The 19,612-nt window shown below is 46.0% G+C and overlaps 2 protein-coding genes across 6 annotated transcripts in view; one reads left to right on the forward strand and one right to left on the reverse strand.

The window, feature by feature from the left end:
• Positions 1-5,053, forward strand: part of LOC111851412 (solute carrier family 12 member 7-like) — a 41,262-nt gene extending 36,209 nt beyond the window's left edge. For both annotated transcript variants that reach the window (XM_072711028.1, XM_072711029.1), the window contains 2 exons: positions 2,213-2,346; positions 3,065-5,053. In XM_072711028.1, the coding sequence (XP_072567129.1) occupies positions 2,213-2,346; positions 3,065-3,156 (226 nt within the window). In that variant the 3' untranslated portion in view covers positions 3,157-5,053. The remainder of the gene's footprint in view (positions 1-2,212; positions 2,347-3,064) is intronic.
• A 5,784-nt stretch (positions 5,054-10,837) lies between these two features.
• LOC111851389 (NLR family CARD domain-containing protein 3-like) overlaps positions 10,838-19,612 on the reverse strand; it is a 28,740-nt gene continuing 19,965 nt past the window's right edge. For all 4 annotated transcript variants that reach the window (XM_072711042.1, XM_072711041.1, XM_072711040.1 and 1 more), the window contains 6 exons: positions 17,545-17,718; positions 14,610-14,783; positions 13,835-14,008; positions 13,509-13,682; positions 13,348-13,394; positions 10,838-11,588 (listed from right to left, as the gene is read on the reverse strand). In XM_072711042.1, coding sequence (XP_072567143.1) covers positions 11,068-11,588; positions 13,348-13,394; positions 13,509-13,682; positions 13,835-14,008; positions 14,610-14,783; positions 17,545-17,718 — 1,264 coding nt within the window. In that variant the 3' untranslated portion in view covers positions 10,838-11,067. The remainder of the gene's footprint in view (positions 11,589-13,347; positions 13,395-13,508; positions 13,683-13,834; positions 14,009-14,609; positions 14,784-17,544; positions 17,719-19,612) is intronic.

Below are 19,612 nucleotides of genomic sequence, written 5' to 3' on the forward strand. Positions count from 1 at the left end.
CCTGACATGGATTATCTGGTCACCCTAGTTTATTTAGCCCACATGCTACGCTGGGCTTTATTTGCACACATGCTACGCTGGGGTTTATTTAGCCCACAGGCTACGCTGGGGTTTATTTAGCACAAATGCTACGCTGGGGTTTATTTAGCCCACATGCTACACTGGGCTTTATTTGCACACATGCTACGCTGGGGTTTATTTAGCCCAGAGGCTACGCTGGGGTTTATTTAGCACACATGCTACGCTGGGGTTTATTTAGCACACAGGCTACGCTGGGGTTTATTTAGCAGACATGCTACGCTGGGGTTTATTTAGCACACATGCTACGCTGGGGTTTATTTAGCCCACAGGCTACGCTGGGGTTTATTTAGCACACATGCTACGCTGGGGTTTATTTAGCCCACAGGCTACGCTGGGGTTTATTTAGCACACATGCTACGCTAGGGTTTATTTAGCCCACAGGCTACGCTGGAGTTTATTTAGCACACAGGCTACGCTGGGGTTTATTTAGCCCACAGGCTACGCTGGGGTTTATTTAGCACACATGCTACACTGGGCTTTATTTGCACACATGCTACGCTGGGGTTTATTTAGCCCAGAGGCTACGCTGGGGTTTATTTAGCACACATGCTACGCTGGGGTTTATTTAGCACACAGGCTACGCTGGGGTTTATTTAGCCCACAGGCTACGCTGGGGTTTATTTAGCCCACAGGCTACGCTGGGGTTTATTTAGCACACATGCTACGCTGGGGTTTATTTAGCCCACAGGCTACGCTGGGGTTTATTTAGCACACATGCTACGCTAGGGTTTATTTAGCCCACAGGCTACGCTGGAGTTTATTTAGCACACAGGCTACGCTGGGGTTTATTTAGCCCACAGGCTACGCTGGGGTTTATTTAGCCCACATGCTACACTGGGCTTTATTTGCACACATGCTACGCTGGGGTTTATTTAGCCCAGAGGCTACGCTGGGGTTTATTTAGCACACATGCTACGCTGGGGTTTATTTAGCACACAGGCTACGCTGGGGTTTATTTAGCAGACATGCTACGCTGGGGTTTATTTAGCACACATGCTACGCTGGGGTTTATTTAGCCCACAGGCTACGCTGGGGTTTATTTAGCACACATGCTACGCTGGGGTTTATTTAGCCCACAGGCTACGCTGGGGTTTATTTAGCACACATGCTACGCTAGGGTTTATTTAGCCCACAGGCTACGCTGGAGTTTATTTAGCACACATGCTACGCTAGGGTTTATTTAGCCCACAGGCTACGCTGGAGTTTATTTAGCACACAGGCTACGCTGGGGTTTATTTAGCCCACAGGCTACGCTGGGGTTTATTTAGCACACATGCTACGCTGGGGTTTATTTAGCACACAGGCTATGCTGGGGTTTATTTAGCACACATGCTACGCTGGGGTTTATTTAGCCCACATGCTACGCTCAGTTTTATTTATCACACATGCTATGCTGGGGTTTATTTAGCCCACAGGCTACGCTGGGGTTTATTTAGCACACAGGCTACGCTGGGGTTTATTTAGCACACAGGCTACGCTGGGGTTTATTTAGCCCACAGGCTACGCTGGGGTTTATTTAGCACACAGGCTACGCTGGGGTTTATTTAGCACACATGCTATGCTGTGGTTTATTTAGCCCACATGCTACGCTCAGTTTTATTTAGCACACATGCTATGCTGGGGTCTATTTAGCCCACATGCTACGCTCAGTTTTATTTAGCACACATGCTATGCTGGGGTTTATTTAGCCCACATGCTACGCTCAGTTTTATTTAGCACACATGCTATGCTGGGGTTTATTTAGCCCACAGGCTACGCTGGGGTTTATTTAGCCACATGCTACGCTGGGCCTTATTTAACACACATGACAACACAGTTGTAGCACTGAGCCATTTGCATGTTTGTGTTTGTTTAGAGTTTCTTCTGAGCCTTATGATGATACACTGCATGTATTAAAAAGTATGGATTATAGTGGTTTTGTGATGTATTACTGGAAAATATGGAGCTGGCAACAGGGGACGATTGACCTTTTGACTGAATTTTTCTTACTCATTTTAGTTCATTATTAGCCTAGGTATTGAACTTGCTGAACTATCAGCAACCTGTCTTTATAAACACAAGCATATCCTCATTAAAACTGAAAACTGGAAATATGCAAACTTTTGGAATGTGCACCTCTGTCCTGCCTCAGGAACCAGTCCAACGTGCGGAGGATGCACACAGCGGTGGAGCTGAACAAGGCTCTCACCAGCAAGTCCACGGAGGCCCAGCTCGTCCTGCTCAACATGCCAGGGCCACCCAAGAACAAGGGTGGCGATGAGAACTGTATCCTTTGCAGTACAGCTACCCCAATCTGTGCCACATGGCAAACATATATACACTATATGGGCAAAAGTATTGGGACACCTGGCCATTACACCCACAGGAACTTTTATGACGTCCCATTCTAAATCCATGGGCATCAGTATGGAGTTAGTCCCCCATTTGCAGTTACACGTGTAACAGCTGGCACTCCTCTGAGAAGGCTTTCCACGAGATTTTGGAGTCTGTCTGTGGGAGTTTTTGCCCATTGATCCAGAACAACATTTGTGAGGTCAGACACTGATGTTGGATGTGAAGGTCTGGCTCGCAATCTCTATTCTAGTTCATCCCAAAGGTGTTCGATGGGGTTGGGATCAGGGCTCTGTGTGGGCCAGTCAAGTTCTTTCACACCAAACTCACCCAACCATGACTTATTGCAAAGGCGGCATCCTATCACGGTACCGCGCTTGAATTCACTGAGCTCCTGAGGGCGACCCATTCTTTCACAGATGTCTGTAAACCTGACTGCATGGCTCAATGCTTGATTTTATACACCTGCGCAAATGGGTCTTAATGAAACACCTGAATTCAACGATTATGGGGTGTGTTCCAATACTTCTGTCCATATAGTGTATGTTTGTGAATATGGGTCACCAGACCAGGTTCTCATATCATCCAAGTAGCGCATTCCAATGTCTGTCAATGTGAGAAGCAGGATGAGCCTTGATGACGACGACCCCAGACATGGAGTTCCTGGAGGTGCTGATGGAGGGCCTGCCCTGTGTGCTGCTCGTGCGAGGTGGTGGACGGGAGGTCATCACCATCTACTCATAGCACTGCTGCTGGCCGGGCCCCATGGGAGGCCCCCAACCCCCACACCCAGCGTTACGGCTGTGCCGTCGCCATGCTAGGAGCGGACACCCCCACCTGTCACCATGGAGCCGGATCTCAGGCAGATTCGGGGTCCAGTGCAGCCACAAACAGCTGTCTTTCTCTCTCGCCGTGCTTTCCCATGAAACGCTTGTGCTTCTGAGATCTCACTCCGCGTGTGCGAGCTGGATGGGACACCTGAGCGAACAGGAGTGATCATTCCCGGGGTCTTCGATGGTGACAGGAAATCGGCCGCACAGCAGTGTCTTCAAGAAGCTGCCTTTGTTTGTGCTTTAATAGTCATCATCTTAGAATCCTTAGCTGTGGCCTTTGAAATAGACTGGAAAGGTGTTACTCATTTGTAGATGCACTTTTAGTAGGATAAGTTTATTTCTCATTCCTGCTTTGTTGTTGTCAGATTTAGTTGTATTTCTATATCTGCAGGTTGCTCCAGAAGTAGGGGACACTCAAGCATTATGTAGTCCGTGGTATTGATTTATTGGCAGGTGTAAATGGCCATTTTGGGCCGAAAGAAGACAAACTACAAGGTGTGAGTATCTTAGCGCAGATGATGATGCTTTGAGGTCCAAAGGGAGAGAAGCACAGACCGGCATTCACTCTTCACTCCTTTAAAACATGTATTTTGCTGAAAATTCTACATATAATCTCAAAATTCTAATTCAGAATAGTGTTTGTATTCATCCATCTTACATTGCAGTAAACAATATGATCTTTCTTTGTCATCAGTATCAAAGCTGCTAGTAGAATGACTCATGCTAAGAGGTCTACCGTTTTCATGGGCACACATCAATCCAGGTCGCCCCTCTGGGTGGGGCTTCGCTGGGGGGCATGTGCGGATCTGCTGATATGGCGTGAAAACACAGGGTGGCCTTACCTTTCTCATCGAGAAGCATCGATTTTCAGGTGTAACGATGCCATTCATTAGATTAACGAGCTGGGAACCTAAGACCAGACAGACCAAAGTAAGGAAGCGGGGGTCAGTTGCACCCTTCATGTTTCTGCTCAATCTAACAAGTAATTTTTTATATGACCCTCAGTATTTCAATATCACGGTCTTGAGAAACTGCTTACCTGGGTTTTATCTGAGGTCTGACATCATCTGTCAAACTAGACTGTGCTGTAAGGCAAGTGTTCCTGTCTATGTGCTTCTGGGGAGGGGAGAGGATCATCACCGTTTGGCGGAGGGGGTCACGTCTGTTGACTATCAGGTCTGGTTAGTTAAAGCTGTTGTATGAAATATAAAACATAATACTGCTGGTTTCCCCCGATGTATTATAACTGTAAGTATGTACTTGTATACTGTTATAAATTATAACATGTGTATACAGGCTGGCGTTGCAGTATGAGTCTGCAGTTATCAGGAATGTATTCATACAGGTGGAGAGGAGCTGGGGGGCCACTATTCAGACCGATCCCTCCTCAAAATTCACCACACGTCAGGTTACAGTCTATCTCTGGGAGGGCGATGTCATCCAGTCGTTGGCCTTCACACAGCTAAAGTGGACTAGTACTATAAAATAGTAAACTCCTGATTTTATTTATGGATACAACGTATGAGGGATTGTTTTTCATTTTAGCTATTTCTTTTTACTTTTCACTTGGTGTCTGTGATCAGGCAAACAACCTATTAGTCAGATTCCTTATATGTGTAAACATACTTGGCAAATAAAGCTGATTCTTATTCTACTGTATTGTCTATCATGGTAAGACTTTCTTTGAATTGCCTACTATATAACATAATGTAAAGCATCTTTGTGTCTTTTCATGTTTAAAACAGTGGTTATAAATTACAGACCCTATATAAAAATGTGCCATAAGAATAAAACAGCTATGTAATTCCCTTCTTTCTTGGCTTGTTTCTTCGTCACTATATGAATACTATATGCACTATATGTATACTATATGCTCTATATGTATACTACATACACTATATGTATACTACTACATACACTATATGTATACTATATGCTCTATATGTATACTACATACACTATATGTATACTATATGCTCTATATGTATACTATTTACACTATATGTATACTACATACACTATACAGTATGTATACTACATACACTATATGTATACTATATGCTCTATACTGTATGTATACTATTTACACTATATGTATACTATATGTGCTATACATATACTACATACACTATGTGTATATTATATGCACTATATGTATACTATATGCACTATATGTATACTATAAACACTATATGTATATTATATGCACTATATGGGCAAAATTATTGGGACACCTGGTCATTACACCCACAGGAACTTTTACAGCATCCCATTCTATATCCATAGGTATCGATATGGAACTGGCCCCCCCTCTGCAGCTACAGATGCAAGGCAGGGAACAACCCAGGAGGGGGCGCCAACCCATCACAGATGTAAATGTATGTACACTGTAAATGTATGAACTATGAAATGTATAAAATACATATCGCTCTTCCAATTTCTGTTTTGCTATTCTGGTTTTATCTTACAGGAGGCATCTATAACAAAATGAGAAATGATACAGGTTAATTAAGTTATTTATTACTTACCTACCTTTCTGACTCAGGTTACAGCCTGCAACCACAGCCTTCCTAATGAAATTTGTAAAAGTCATGTTAGAAAAGAAGTTCACAGTAGAGAACACAAGTAACTTACCACCATTAAGTACAAATACAGCGTCGTTTATGACCAATATATGTATAATTGAGGCTGATGTGGTACAAAGCCTAGCTAAACTCAAAATAAATAAATCACAGGGCCCTGATGGCATCTTACCTATAGTTTTAAAAGAGATAAGGGATACTATTAGCCAACCTTTAACTTTACTATTTCATAAATCTTTATCTGCTGGTGTGGTACCTTTTGATTGGAAGCGTGCAAATATAGCTCCAATTTTCAAAAAAGGGGATAGAAGTAATCCAGCAAACTATAGGCCATTCAGTTTAGCTTGCATAACTGGAAAAGTAATGGAAACTATAATTCAAGTGAAAATGGTAGATTACCTGGATTCAAATAACATTCTGAGGGATAGCCAACATGGATTTAGGAGAGGTAGGTCCAGTTTAACTAATCTACTTGAGATCTTTGAGGAAGCTACAAGAGAAATTGATCACAAAAAGGCCTACGACGTGATCTCAAGTCAAGTCAAGTCAAGTAGGCTTTATTGTCACTTCAACCATATACAGGTAGTACACAGTGAAACGAAACAACGTTCCTCCAGGACCAAGGTGCTACAGTACATGCAACATAGATTTACAACATAAATTAACAGAAAAACTAAAACTAGCTAACTAAGAGGCCTAGTTAGCTGGCTAGCAGAGACAAGACAGATTGACAACATAATTTTACAACATAGAATAAAGTGCACGTGCGAATGTGCAAACAAGAGCAACAACAAAAGTGCGATAAACACGACATAACATAACATAATAATATGGTGTTGAGGTGATGAGTTGAGGTAGTGGAGAAACAGTAGACGTTCCTTAACGTAGCAGCAAGAATTAAGGAATTAGTGCAAAAAGTAATCCAGTATTGAATATTGTGCTAAAGAGCATTTACAGGTTGGTGTGTACGATCGTTTGGTAGTGTAGGTCAGTGTGTTTGCGCTTGTGTTGATTAGTCAGTCCAGTCCCAATGTTTTGAGGTAGATGAGGTGAACTGAGTGATAATGTTTGTGTGTGTGTGTGTGCATTTATCAGTCCAGTCTGTTTTTGTTGAGAAGACGGATGGCTTGTGGAAAAAAACTGTTACACAGTCTGGATGTGTGTGCCCGAATGCTTCGGTACCTTTTTCCAGATGGCAGGAGTGTGAAGTGTGTGTGAGAGGGGTGTGTCCGATCAGCCACAATGCTGGTGGCTTTGCGGATGCAGCGTGTGGTGTAGATGTCTCCAATAGAGGGGAGAGAGACCCCGATGATCTTCTCTGCTGTCCTCACTATCCGCTGTAGGGTCTTGCGGTCCGATATGGCACAATTCCCAAACCAGACAGTGATGCTGCCGCTCAGGATGCTCTCGATAGTTCCTCTATAGAAGGTGGTCAGGATTGGTGGTGGAAGCTGGGCCTTCCTCAGTCTTCTCAGAAAGAAGAGACGCTGTTGGGCTTTCTTGTGTAGGGAGCTGGTGTTGAGGGACCAGCTGAGGTCCTTCTCCAGGTGGACACCCAGGAATTTGGTGCTTTCAACGATCTCCACAGAGGAGCCGTTGATGCTCAGCAGAGAATGGTCGCCTCGTGTCCTCCTAAAGTCAACAACCATCTCCTTTGTCTTGTCAACATTCAGAGACAGGTTGTTGTCTTTACACCAGTCCGTTAGCCTCTGCACTTCCTCCCTGTACGCCGACTCGTCGTTCTTGCTAATGAGACCCACCACGGTCGTGTCATCAGCGAACTTAATGATGTGATTCGAACTGTGTGTTGCTACACAGTCATGAGTCAGTAGTGTGAACAGCAAGGGACTGAGCACACAGCCTTGTGGGGCCCCAGTGCTCAGTGTGGTGGTGCTGGAGGTGCAGTTCCCGATCCGTACTGACTGAGGCCTTCCGGACAGAAAGTCCAGGATCCAGTTGCCGAGGGAGGTGTTCAGGCCCAACAGGCTCAGCTTCCCGATCAGTTGTTGGAGGATGATAGTGTTGAATGCTGAGCTGAAATCTATGTACAGCATTCGAACGTAAGTGTCCTTCTTGTCCAAGTGTGTAAGGGCAAGATGGAGTGTAGTGGAGATGGCGTCGTCCGTTGAGCGGTTAGGACGGTACGCAAATTGCAGTGGGTCCAGTGAGGGGGGCAGCAGGCTCTTGATGTGTCTCATGACGAGCCGCTCGAAGCACTTCATGATGATGGGTGTAAGTGCAACGGGACGGTAGTCATTGAGACAGGACACAGTAGACTTCTTGGGCACGGGGACGATGGTGGTGGCCTTGAAGCACGTGGGAACAACGGCGCTGCTCAGAGAGATGTTGAAAATGTCAGTGAGAACATCTGCCAGCTGTTCTGCACATTCTCTGAGCACTCTGCCTGGGATGTTGTCTGGTCCAGCAGCTTTACGTGGGTTGACTACTTAGATTTCCAGAAGGCCTTTGATGTTGTCACCCACAAATGGCTCCTGCTTAAGCAGCAGGGATCGAAAACTGGTTAACAGACAGGAAGCAGTGAGTAGTTATTAGAGGCACAATGTCACAGTGGGCCTGCGTTCATAATGGGGTACAGCTGGGTTCAATTTTAGGACCACTAAAATTGTATGTTGATGCTTCCGTGTCCCACTCTCGCCAGTGTGGGGAAGTAATAAAAAAGGCCAATAGGATGTTGGGTTACATCTCTAGGTGTGTGGAGTTTAAGTCAAGGGAGGTGATGCAAAGATTATATAATTCCTTGGCAAAACCCCACCTAGAATAGTGTGTGCAGGTTTGGTCACCATGCCTTAAGAAGGACATTACTGCCTTAGAAAGGGTTCAACGTAGGGCTACGAGAATGATTCCTGGTCTTAGAGGAATGTCTTATGAGGAGAGGTTAGCTGAGCTGAATCTGTTTAACCTCGAGCAAAGGAGACTAAGGGGGGACATGATCCAGGTATATAAGATGGATGCTTGTTTAGTCCTGTGTATAAGTCTGCGTCCGAGTCAGTTTCCCCCGATCTGTCATTAACTGGTATGCCGTGTTGTGTGCTTGTGGCTCGTGTTTCACCAATAAATCCCATATATGGAACGAATGCTGTTCCTCACTTCCTGACTTTCATTCCCCGGTTCCTGCATGCGCGACCAGATGTGACAATATACTACTTAATGCACATTTACCTTTGATCTGTAGGATATTACGGTACCATGCACTACTATGCGGTTCAGGGGTTAGGTCACTGATAAAAACAAACAAAAAATTTTCACAGTGAAAGTTTTTAATCAAGACAGCTATTTACAACGATTGGGAGCATAACATAAACCTCAGGAGGGGGAAAGGCCAAAATAACAAACCAACCAAGACTAGCTATTCGGAGTGGAACTACACAAAAATAAACAAGTTAACAGAAACTGCCCTCACTCCCTAACTAACCAAAAACAGGAGAAAAGCAAACTTCTGCATCTTAGTGCTGGACATTGTATCATCACACCAGCTGCAGTATCTGAAAAACCAGATCCAGGTGCATAAAAAGTATACATACAAAGAAACCAACGGTACCATTATGACAGAGAATAAGCTTGTGCCAGTATCTGCTTCTGGAATTAAATACATTAATACCAAAGAAAAAAAATAGACCAACAGCAACACGGTCTGGATATTGCCGCACCAGTATCTGCATCTGAGAAGAAAGCTTGGAGGCCACACACACACACACACACACACACACAGACACACACACCCAGACAAGAAGGAGAGAGAGGGATAAAATAGGGCAAGAAAGCCCTGGGCTATCTTGTGTGTGTGTGTGTGTGTGTATGTGCGCGTTCTATGTATATGTGGGTGGGTGTGAATGTGTCTGTGTGTGTGCATATATAGGTGTGTGTGCATATATACGTGTGTGTGTGTGCATGATTGTGTGCTGTGACTGTACTGTATGTATGAGTGTGCAGGATAACATGGAATGATTCCCAATGAGTGTCGAAGGCCACAACAACGCCGCCCCGGGACCCCAGACGGCCAGGAGAGCCCCGAGCGATCATGGACCCAGCCGCCCCCCAGCAGCCAAGGACCCGGGCTGCCCGCCACTGGAGGGCTGCCCAAGGAGGCAGAGGGGGGAGGCACCAGGCGCCCTCCACCGGCAAGCACGAGCCAGGAGCCCCACGGCCACAGGCGACAGCGCGTCGGTTCCCCCCCAGGGGCCGGCCGCGCAGGCACGGCCCTGCCAGTCCTGAGCAGACCCACGAACCCCCACCAGGGAGACGCCTGGAGAGCCACCAGGCACCCCCGCCCCTGGCTACCCCCCCTCCCCCAAACCTCCCTCCACTACCGCCCCCGCACCGCCCCATCATCCACGTGCTCCCCCGTTCCAGAACATGCAGACACACAGAACCATGCATACACACATACACACACTCAGACACACACCTGCTTGTCTTTGAGGCCCGGCAGCAGATGGCCTGGACTTGCCCAGTGGACGGCTCCAGAGGATGTTCCCCACCCCCCCAGATTAATAATGCATGTAGATAAATTTAGTGGCTTTTGCCGGTCAGAGGTGGGAAAGGGCAATGCTTTCTGTATCTATGTATCATTTTCTCTGCATCAGGCGTATGAGTGGGGGGGGGGGGGTAGGGCTTTTCCTTATGTGTGGCCAGGGTGTAGCCAGACCTTTCACAGTGGGGGGGGGGTAAGGGTGCCTGAGCACCTGCCCCTTCTGTCCGACAGGAGCATAACCAGACCTTTTTCAGTGGAGGGGGCATAATTATCTAATAGAAGATATTTCATTATTTTATCAAATAAATCAATAATTATTTTATTTACTTTAATCCACTGAACCAGAGCAGTAACAGGATATAGTTATATTTTCCAGTGTTTTATGTTTCTGTTATGTCTCCAGTTAAATGGTTATTATATACATTGATTTACTCTCATTGTGTTAGTGGATTTAATCCAGCAGACTGTGGTGTCATTATGTGACTCAGTTATGCTTTGGGTGACGCTGAAGCAGGACATTAATAGGACAGAACAGAGAGTCTTTATTGTCATTGTACAGGGAGGAAATACAGTAAATAGGCATAAATATATAAAATATACATATACAGGGGAGGGGGAAAGCCCCCCCACTCATCAGGATTACATTTTAGTCAAAGAGAGAAACATAATTTTATCAAACATACATTTCAGAGTAAAAAGGATTAAAAAGCAGAGATTTTACCTTTTTGCCAGGAGAACCAGCAACACGTCACAGTGACACTGAGCAGTCTCTATAAACCTCAAACCCTGGATAGAGGGGCTCAGTGAATGAGGAGGTGAATCTGTACAGGGGGGTCAGTCCATCAGAGGAGACTCTGTAGAAGGACAGAGCACCAGCCCCCCAGTCCAGATACACTCCTACTCTGCGGGAGCCTGAGGGCTTTATGGGTATGAGAGTCTGTTTACTATTGTGCCAGACAGAGTAACTGTCAGGATCACAGCTCAGACTCCATGACTTGTCATTGCATCCAAGCAGACAGTCCCCCCCTCCTTTCCTCCCGATCCCTTTATAAGTCACTCCTATCTCAGCTCCATCTCCATCCCACTCAGCCTCCCAGTAACAGCGGCCAGTCAGACTCTCTCTGCACAGAACTTGGGGGCAGATGTCAAATCTCTCTGGATGATCAGGATATGGCTGCTCCTCTGCCCCCCATGTCACCTTCCTGTTCCCCCCTGACAGAGACAGGCGTCTGTGTGCTGTGTTGGGGTCCAGCGTCAGCTGGCAGGAGTCTGTAGGCAGGAGGGAGAATTATTAATACCATCAGGCAGCCTGTACTTTATGTTTCTGTACAATATAAAAACAGCACAGCTTCCCCGAACGAAGCGGGAACTGAAGTTTATGAAATAGCTCAGGAAATGTCGGACGGCGCGCGACACCGGCGGGAAGAGCCGCCAAAATGCCGCGCGAGCTAAACTAACAGCTTCATTACGGGTAAATAAAATTACAAAGCAGCGACATTCATCAGACATATTCACCACAAGCATATTTACCAGAAAACGGCACCGGATATTAATACTAAAAGTCAGTGTCTTTCCTTCTAACCGCTAAATCCGGCGCCTTGCTGCTCTCCGTCTTTCTACAGGGAGTTTACCTTTGAAAATGACCATCAATAACAGAATATTTAAATAATATTATTACATATTTAAAGTGATATTTAATAAAAGTTTGGACCTGGATTCTGATACAAACGCCTCCGAAGACGATTCCGGCGCCGGAGTTGCGCTCCATGAGGATCCAGTATTTGCAGCGATTGTCTGACATGCCATGGTCTTTAGTTACAGCAAAGCCGCTCTGAATGCATTTCACATGCATCGGCTTATTTCCGTGAAGCGTGTCATACTGTATCTACTGATCCGGGAGAAACACTGCGGTGTCAAGCGGGGCGGAATAGGTGCCGCGCATAGTCGGCAAACCATCAATAAAAGCGGATTAAACTACACAGATCGTGCATAATGAAAAACAGAAAAATATTACTCCGAAAAACGGGATTATTATCTCAATTCGGAAAAAACAGAATTGATTTCTTTTTTCAGATGAATGCAACACGCTTCCGTAGAGAACCGCTTACCGCGCGCGACACTCTAGATATTGCGCCGCTGCATCTCACGCAGGCACGGGGGCGGGAGCAAATTTCTTTTAGCAGGGTGGTTCGGGAAATCTGATTAATATTCATGAACGAAACCCCACGTGATTGGTCAGCTCATTAATATTTATTAGAAGAACACTGCCTGATTCGCCAATGAACATCGACATGCGCTGCCTGTCTGTTCTGCCTAAGGCAGGGCTGCTCAAATCCGGGCCAGAGCCCAGTGTAGCTTAGTTCTTTCCCTGTTCCACCATAAATGATTCAGCTCAAGTGCTGTGTGGTAATTAGCACAACCAGTTGAATGAGGGGAAACCCAAAAATGTGCAGGGCTCTGGTCCTCTAGGACTGGATTTGGGCACCACTGGTTTAAGACATTCACTGGCCAATCAGGAATATTCTCTCATGAATATTAAGGAGTGTTCCAGAACCACCCTGAAAAAAATACAAATTTGCATCTCACACTGGAGGAGAGAGTCTGGTATCATTGCCTATGGGTGCCATCTTAGGACAATACTAACGAATCTCACACAGAAAACACATATACTCACGGCATGTGCAAAAAGAACAAATGCAAAGGATTCTGTTTTTGTGAAATTAAACATGTACAACTACATCAGAATATATTTTAACCATCTTACGCTCCCACACAAACACAATATAAGCAGCTATAAAGTATTTGTAAAAAAATAGTGTTTGTTGATAGTGTTTTTGGTGATGATTTTGAGGTTTTATTTTTCTCATTTGGATGTTGTCTAAAATGACACACAGAAACTCACCTAAACACAAACATGGAAATCCATCTACACACAGTGCAGAAAACACACTCATCACAACAACTGTGTGAATACAACCATAACATAGTATTAATGGTATTATTAATAAAAACCTGCAAACACACTTACATTTCTGTAAGCCTGGTCTGGTCCAGCACTCTCCACTGTGGTCCACACTATAGGAGAAGCAGAATGACATAGTGCTGCTGTATCCATTTATTTATTGGTGCCTCTTCTTCACATACATGCATAAGTATCTGTAGCGTGTCAGACACACACTCTGTACTCACTTCAGCTTCTCCAGTTTACAGCTGGGATCCTCCAGTACAGCAGAGAGCAGCTTCACTCCTGAGTCTCCTGGGTGATTGTAGCTCAGGTCCAGCTCTCTCAGGTGTGAGGGGTTTGACCTCAGAGCTGAAGCCAGGGAAGAACAGCCTTCTTCTGTGACTCTACAGCCTGACAGCCTGCAGAGAGACAGACAAAAACTCTCAAATACATACGATCCCTTAATCAATAGAAGTATTACATCCAAGTAAAATGTGACTACTTTCACATTTACAATGTTCAATAACTCAATAATTACAGTTTACAGTGTGGAATACCCAGTAATACTGACCCCAGAATCTCCAGTTTACAGTGTGAATCCCCAAGTCCAGCAGAGAGCAGCTTCACTCCTGAATCCTGCAGGTCATTGTCACTCAGGTCCAGCTCTCTCAGGGGTGAGGAGTTTGATCTGAGAGCTGAAGCCAGCATCTCACAGCATTTCTCTGTGAGTTCACACTGGTCCACCCTTAGGAAAATTAAACATTTGTATGAGAGGTTGTATGAGAGGCAAAGAACATGAGCGAATAGCAAGGACAGAAAGAAACATAAAAATAAGAAATATGAAAGCTATAAATTAATGAACTAAATGAACATAATTAAATAACTACAAATTAACTAGGGAAATCCTTCAGTATGATCATTTGAAAATACCATTTACCTAAATTAAAAGTATTATAATCTTTAATTACCATTAATTATACCTGGAACAGCAATGGTCAGCTCTCAGTCAAAAAATTATACCGTTAGATCAGTGTACAGCGCCTGAGGGAGGTTAGCCATGACAGTATGGTGTTAGATCAGTGTGCAGCGCCTGAGGGAGGTTAGCCATGACAGTATGGTGTTAGATCAGTGTACAGCGCCTGAGGGAGGTTAGCCATGAGAGTATGGTGTTAGATCACTGCATAATGCCTGAGGGAGGTTAGCCATGACAGTATGGTGTTAGATCACTGCATAATGCCTGAGGGAGGTTAGCCATGTTCTCTTTCATATTTATTACCCTGGTGTATGAACATATGCTATGCAAAGTAACTTGACTTGAACTGACAAAATGTTCATTCTGTACTCACTTTAACTTCTCTAGTTTACAGTTGGGATCATCCAGTACAGCAGAGAGCAGCTTCACTCCTGAGTCTCCTGGGTGATTGTAGCTGAGATCCAGCTCTCTCAGGTGAGAGGGGTTTGACCTCAGAGCTGAAGCCAGGGAAGAACAGCCTTCTTCTGTGACTCTACAGCCTGACAGCCTGGAGAAAGGATAATCATGAAACTTCAGGGAAAATTCAGGTGGCAGCAACCCTTCAGTGCTGATGTGCCCAAAGCCGCTGTCAGGGATCCGGGCGGCTCGGGCGCGACAACGTGGCATAGTGCAAACAGAAAAGGTGAACGACCCACTGGCGGCTCCAAGAACAAAAACGGGGTTTATTAAACAAAACAGAAAACACTACAGACACAGCAAAATCAAAGGACCACGAGGGATCAAAAACTAAAGGGGATTAACAAAGACTATCCATCCATCCATCCATCCATCCATTATCTACTGCTTGTCCGGGGTTCGGGTCGCGGGGGCAGCAGCTTCAGGAGAGGCACCCAGACCTCCCTCTCCCCAGCTACCTCCACCAGCTCCTCGGGGGGGACACCGAGGCGTTCCCAGGCCAGCCGAGAGATATAATCCCTCCAGCAAGTCCTGGGCCTGCCCCGGGGCCTCCTCCCTGTAGGACATGCACGGAAAACCTCTCCGGGTAGCCGCCCAGGAGGCATCCGCACCAGATGTCCAAACCACCTCAACTGGCTCCTTTCGACATGAAGAAGCAGCGGTTCTACTCTGAGGCCCTCCCGGATATCCGAACTTCTCACCCTATCTCTAAGGGAGAGCCCAGACACCCTGCGGAGAAACCTCATTTCGGCCGCCTGTATTCGCGATCTCATTCTTTCGGTCATTACCCATAGCTCATGACCATAGGTGAGGGTAGGGACAAAGATGGACCAATAGATCGAGAGCTTTACTTTTTGGCTCAGTTCTTTCTTAGCCACGACGGACCGGTTAAGCGCCTGCAAAACTGTAGACGCCGCTCCGATTCGTCTATCCAGCTCCCGATCTCGCCTACCCTCACTCGTGAACAAGACCCCGAGATACTTAAACTCCTCCACTTGAGGCAGTACGTCTTCCCCAACCCGAAGAGGGCAAACCACCTGTTTCCGGCTGAGAACCATAGTCTCGGACTTGGAGGTGCTAATCCTCATCCCTGCCGCTTCGCACTCGGCTGCGAACCGCCCCAGTGTATGCTGGAGATCCCCAGCAGATGAAGCCAACAGGACGACATCGTCTGCAAAAAGCAGCGAGGCAATCCTGAGGCCACCAAACTGGACACCCTCAACACCCTGGCTGCGCCTAAAAATCCTGTCCATAAATATTATAAACAGGACCGATGACAAAGGGCAGCCCTGGCGGAGCCCAACACGCACCGGGAACACGTCCGACTTATTACCGGCAATGCGGACCAAGCTTCTGCTCCGTTCGTACAGGGACCGGATCGCCCACAACAGCGGACCCCGGACCCCATACTCCCGAAGCACCCCCCACAGAGCACCTCGGGGAACCCGGTCGTAAGCCTTTTCCAAACCCACAAAACACATGTAGACTGGATAGGCAAACTCCCAGGCCCCCTCCAGTACCCTTGCAAGGGTATAAAGCTGGTCCAGTGTTCCACGGCCAGGACGAAAACCGCATTGTTATTCCTGAATCCGAGATTCGACTATCGATCTCACCCTCCTCTCCAGTACCCCGGAATAGACTTTCCCAGGGAGGCTGAGAAGTGTGATCCCCCTGTAGTTGGAACACACCCTCCGGTTCCCTTTCTTAAATAAGGGGACCACCACCCCGGTCTGCCAATCCAGCGGCACCGTCCCTGACCTCCACGCACTGTTGAGAAGGCGTGTCAGCCACAACAGCCCCACAACATCCAGAGCCTTCAAGGTACTCCGGGCGGATCTCGTCCACCCCCGGGGCCCGGCCACCACGGAGCTCTTTAACCACCCTGGCCACCTCAGCCCCAGTGATGTGCAAGCCCCCCCCAGCACCCAGAAATCCAATAACTGATCACCACTCGGATTCAAATCAGGCCATTCCTCTCAATCACACCCTTCCAGATTTCACTGTCATTACCCTCCAGCAGAATAATAGAGTCCCCAGACGAGGTGCCTTCCAGCCTCCACCCTCCAAGAACTCCTAGAAGTCCATATCCTATGAAATGTTGGTCGGTGTGTACACACAAGGAAAGAGTCAGAGCCCATCCCCCATCTCGAAGTTGAAGGGAGGCGACCCTTCCATTCACCAGCATAACCTCCAAGGTACTGGAATCGAACTAGGGGGGGCTATACATAAATCCACTCCTGCCCAACACCTCTGCCCATGGGCAACTACAGAGTGGAATAGAATCCAGCCCCTCTCCAGGAGTTTGGTTCCAGTTTTGCCTACTGTCACCCGATCTACATTGCCCGAGACCTCCTTGGCTCCTCCTGCAGGTGGTGGGCCCACAGATGAGTAGACTCATGTTAACCCACGTCCCACTCTTTTCTATTTTTAGTAATGTTGGCATGCCCAGGGGGGTTGGGTAGCCAGTTGATCTTGTTGAGCCAGTTAATTCCTCTCCTCCATTGTCATCCGGCATTCTTTAATTCATTTCTTTGTTTTTCCCATGTTTTTGTATTATGCTGGCTTATCACAACACACCCATGTAAAGTGCTTTGGGGCAACTGGTGTGAAAGCTGTTATATAAAATTAATTGAACTAAACTAAACAGAATACTAAAACAAAACATGTCCATCATGTGCATCATGAAAAATAAAAAGCTGAAATCTATACCTGGTTAGTGGGCATGAAATGGTGTAGAGAGGGTTGCTTTTATGGTTTGCTTTGTTTAAAGTAACAGTTTAGTATTTGTACTCTCAAATTGGACTGACCTCAGTATCATCAACTTACAATTTGGAGTACCCTGTAATACTGACCTCAGTATCTCCAGTTTACAGTGTGAATCCCCCAGTCCAGCAGAGAGTAGCTTCACTCCTGAATCCTGCAGGTCATTGACACTCAGGTCCAGCTCTCTCAGGGGTGAAGAGTTTGATCTGAGAGCTTTAACCAGTGGTTCACAGTATGTGTCTATGATATCACAGTCACTTAGCCTGGAAAAAGAAAATATTTTAAGTCATAGAAACATGCATAACCTACACATTGTCAGTACTACTGACAAAAATATTGAAACTAGCATTTCTTTTCATTATAACAAGCAGCACAGGCCACTGGTGGACTCAGGGGGGAGAGGGGGAGAAATCGCCCCCCTAGTGCTGCAATGGGTGAAAAAATGTCACTAAATTACCCTCTGGCCTTTACAATGGCCTGAGCAGCCCCTATGGGTACCTTCGGAACTGAAAAGAATTTCTCAGTGGTTTTCCTAATATTAAGGCAAACTGGAACATTCTGTAAAATTCTGGCTCTTGACTGGTTTTCACACAAAGGATGGTCATGGAAACCTGTCACTTTTTTACTATATCAATAACTTCAGTAAATATAAATTCCAAAAAAATCCAGCCTGGTTATTAATCCAATAATATATTTATATATGTTTCATTATAAGTTTAAAACAATGTTAATCTACTGCTACCAGGCTAGATCTGTTGCAAAGAGCAGATGAGGCCAGCAGAGGGAGCCAGTGAGCAGCCACAGACTTCTGGAATATCCCAGTTCTGGGGTCCATCACCTAAACACACCTGCTGACAATAACACTCATATACCGTTTTTGTGGGGCTGCTGTGGGTCTCCCAGACTTGGCAGAATGGGTCCTTCACCCCCAGCTCCAGGGGTGCTGGATACTAGGGGGGTATTCCATGAAAGTAGCTAAAGAAAGCCAGACTTTCCCGAAAAATTCAGACTGAAACTAGCGCCATCTCTAAACTTAACCTCATATCGTTCCACTAACGCAGTTCAGCTTTAATTAATCAAGGCTCATACAAGACAGACTTGCATAGTCTCACTTAGTGCTCACACCCGAGATATTTAAGAAGCCCAGATGAATGGATGAACAATAGATCGATCAAATGAGTTTGAAAGCGTGTAAAACGAGAGCGGTGTTTTTTTTGTGCCGCACGTTACTTTTTCGGGAAAGTCTGGCTTTCTTTAGCTACTTTCATGGAATATCCCCCAGCATTCTAAGTTTTATGGCTCAAAGATTTAGGGACCTAGGGACAGCAGCCTGGGCATCCAGCATAGGGGTCCCACATCTTAATGATCTTAGCACATAAACCCCCCTCCTTCCCACCTCAGAGACCAGAGAGACACACAATCCTTGAAAGAAAGATCTGTTTTGCTTGTGTATGTCGTGTATATGTGTTTACAATTTGTTAGTGTCAATATCTGGATATGTTATGTTTGTTTGTGTCATAAGCTTTGTGCTGTGTGTGTCACCCTTATAAACGTGCCTCGCAGGTTATGGCCGAATCTATCCTTCTCATTCAAACTATTATATAAATATTAATAAAGATTTTTGTATAGTTACCCATGCATACTCTTATGGCTCTCAGAGAAATTGGGAAAGTTAAATAAGGTAACTAAGTATCTTAGTGAGTCTCGTAACTATTAGAAGAAGCCTTTTCTTTGTCTAACACCCCCCTCCCCCCCGTTACAAGCTTTTTTATCTGATCTTACAAATTGGCCAGCTGTGTGTGCATCATTAAACATGGATAGCAGATCATTGCCCACACTAAGAACCGATCCAGATGCCGTGCCTTCTTCAGTGTCACCACTTCCTCAGCTCAGCACCTCTGCAACCGACTGCCTCAGCTCAGCACCTCTGCAACCGACTGCCTCAGCTCAGCACCTCTGCAACGACTGCCTCAGCTCAGCACCTCTGCAACCGACTGCCTCAGCTCAGCACCTCTGCAACCGACTGCCTCAGCTCAGTACCTCTGCAACCGACTGCCTCAGCTCAGCACGTCTGCAACCGACTGCCTCAGCTCAGCACCTCTGCAACCAAGTAAACCAATGTCCGTTCATGTTAACAATCTAATCTGTGCTATTTAA

The sequence above is a fragment of the Paramormyrops kingsleyae genome, chromosome 4 (assembly GCF_048594095.1).
Source record: "Paramormyrops kingsleyae isolate MSU_618 chromosome 4, PKINGS_0.4, whole genome shotgun sequence".
NCBI lineage: Eukaryota > Metazoa > Chordata > Actinopteri > Osteoglossiformes > Mormyridae > Paramormyrops > Paramormyrops kingsleyae.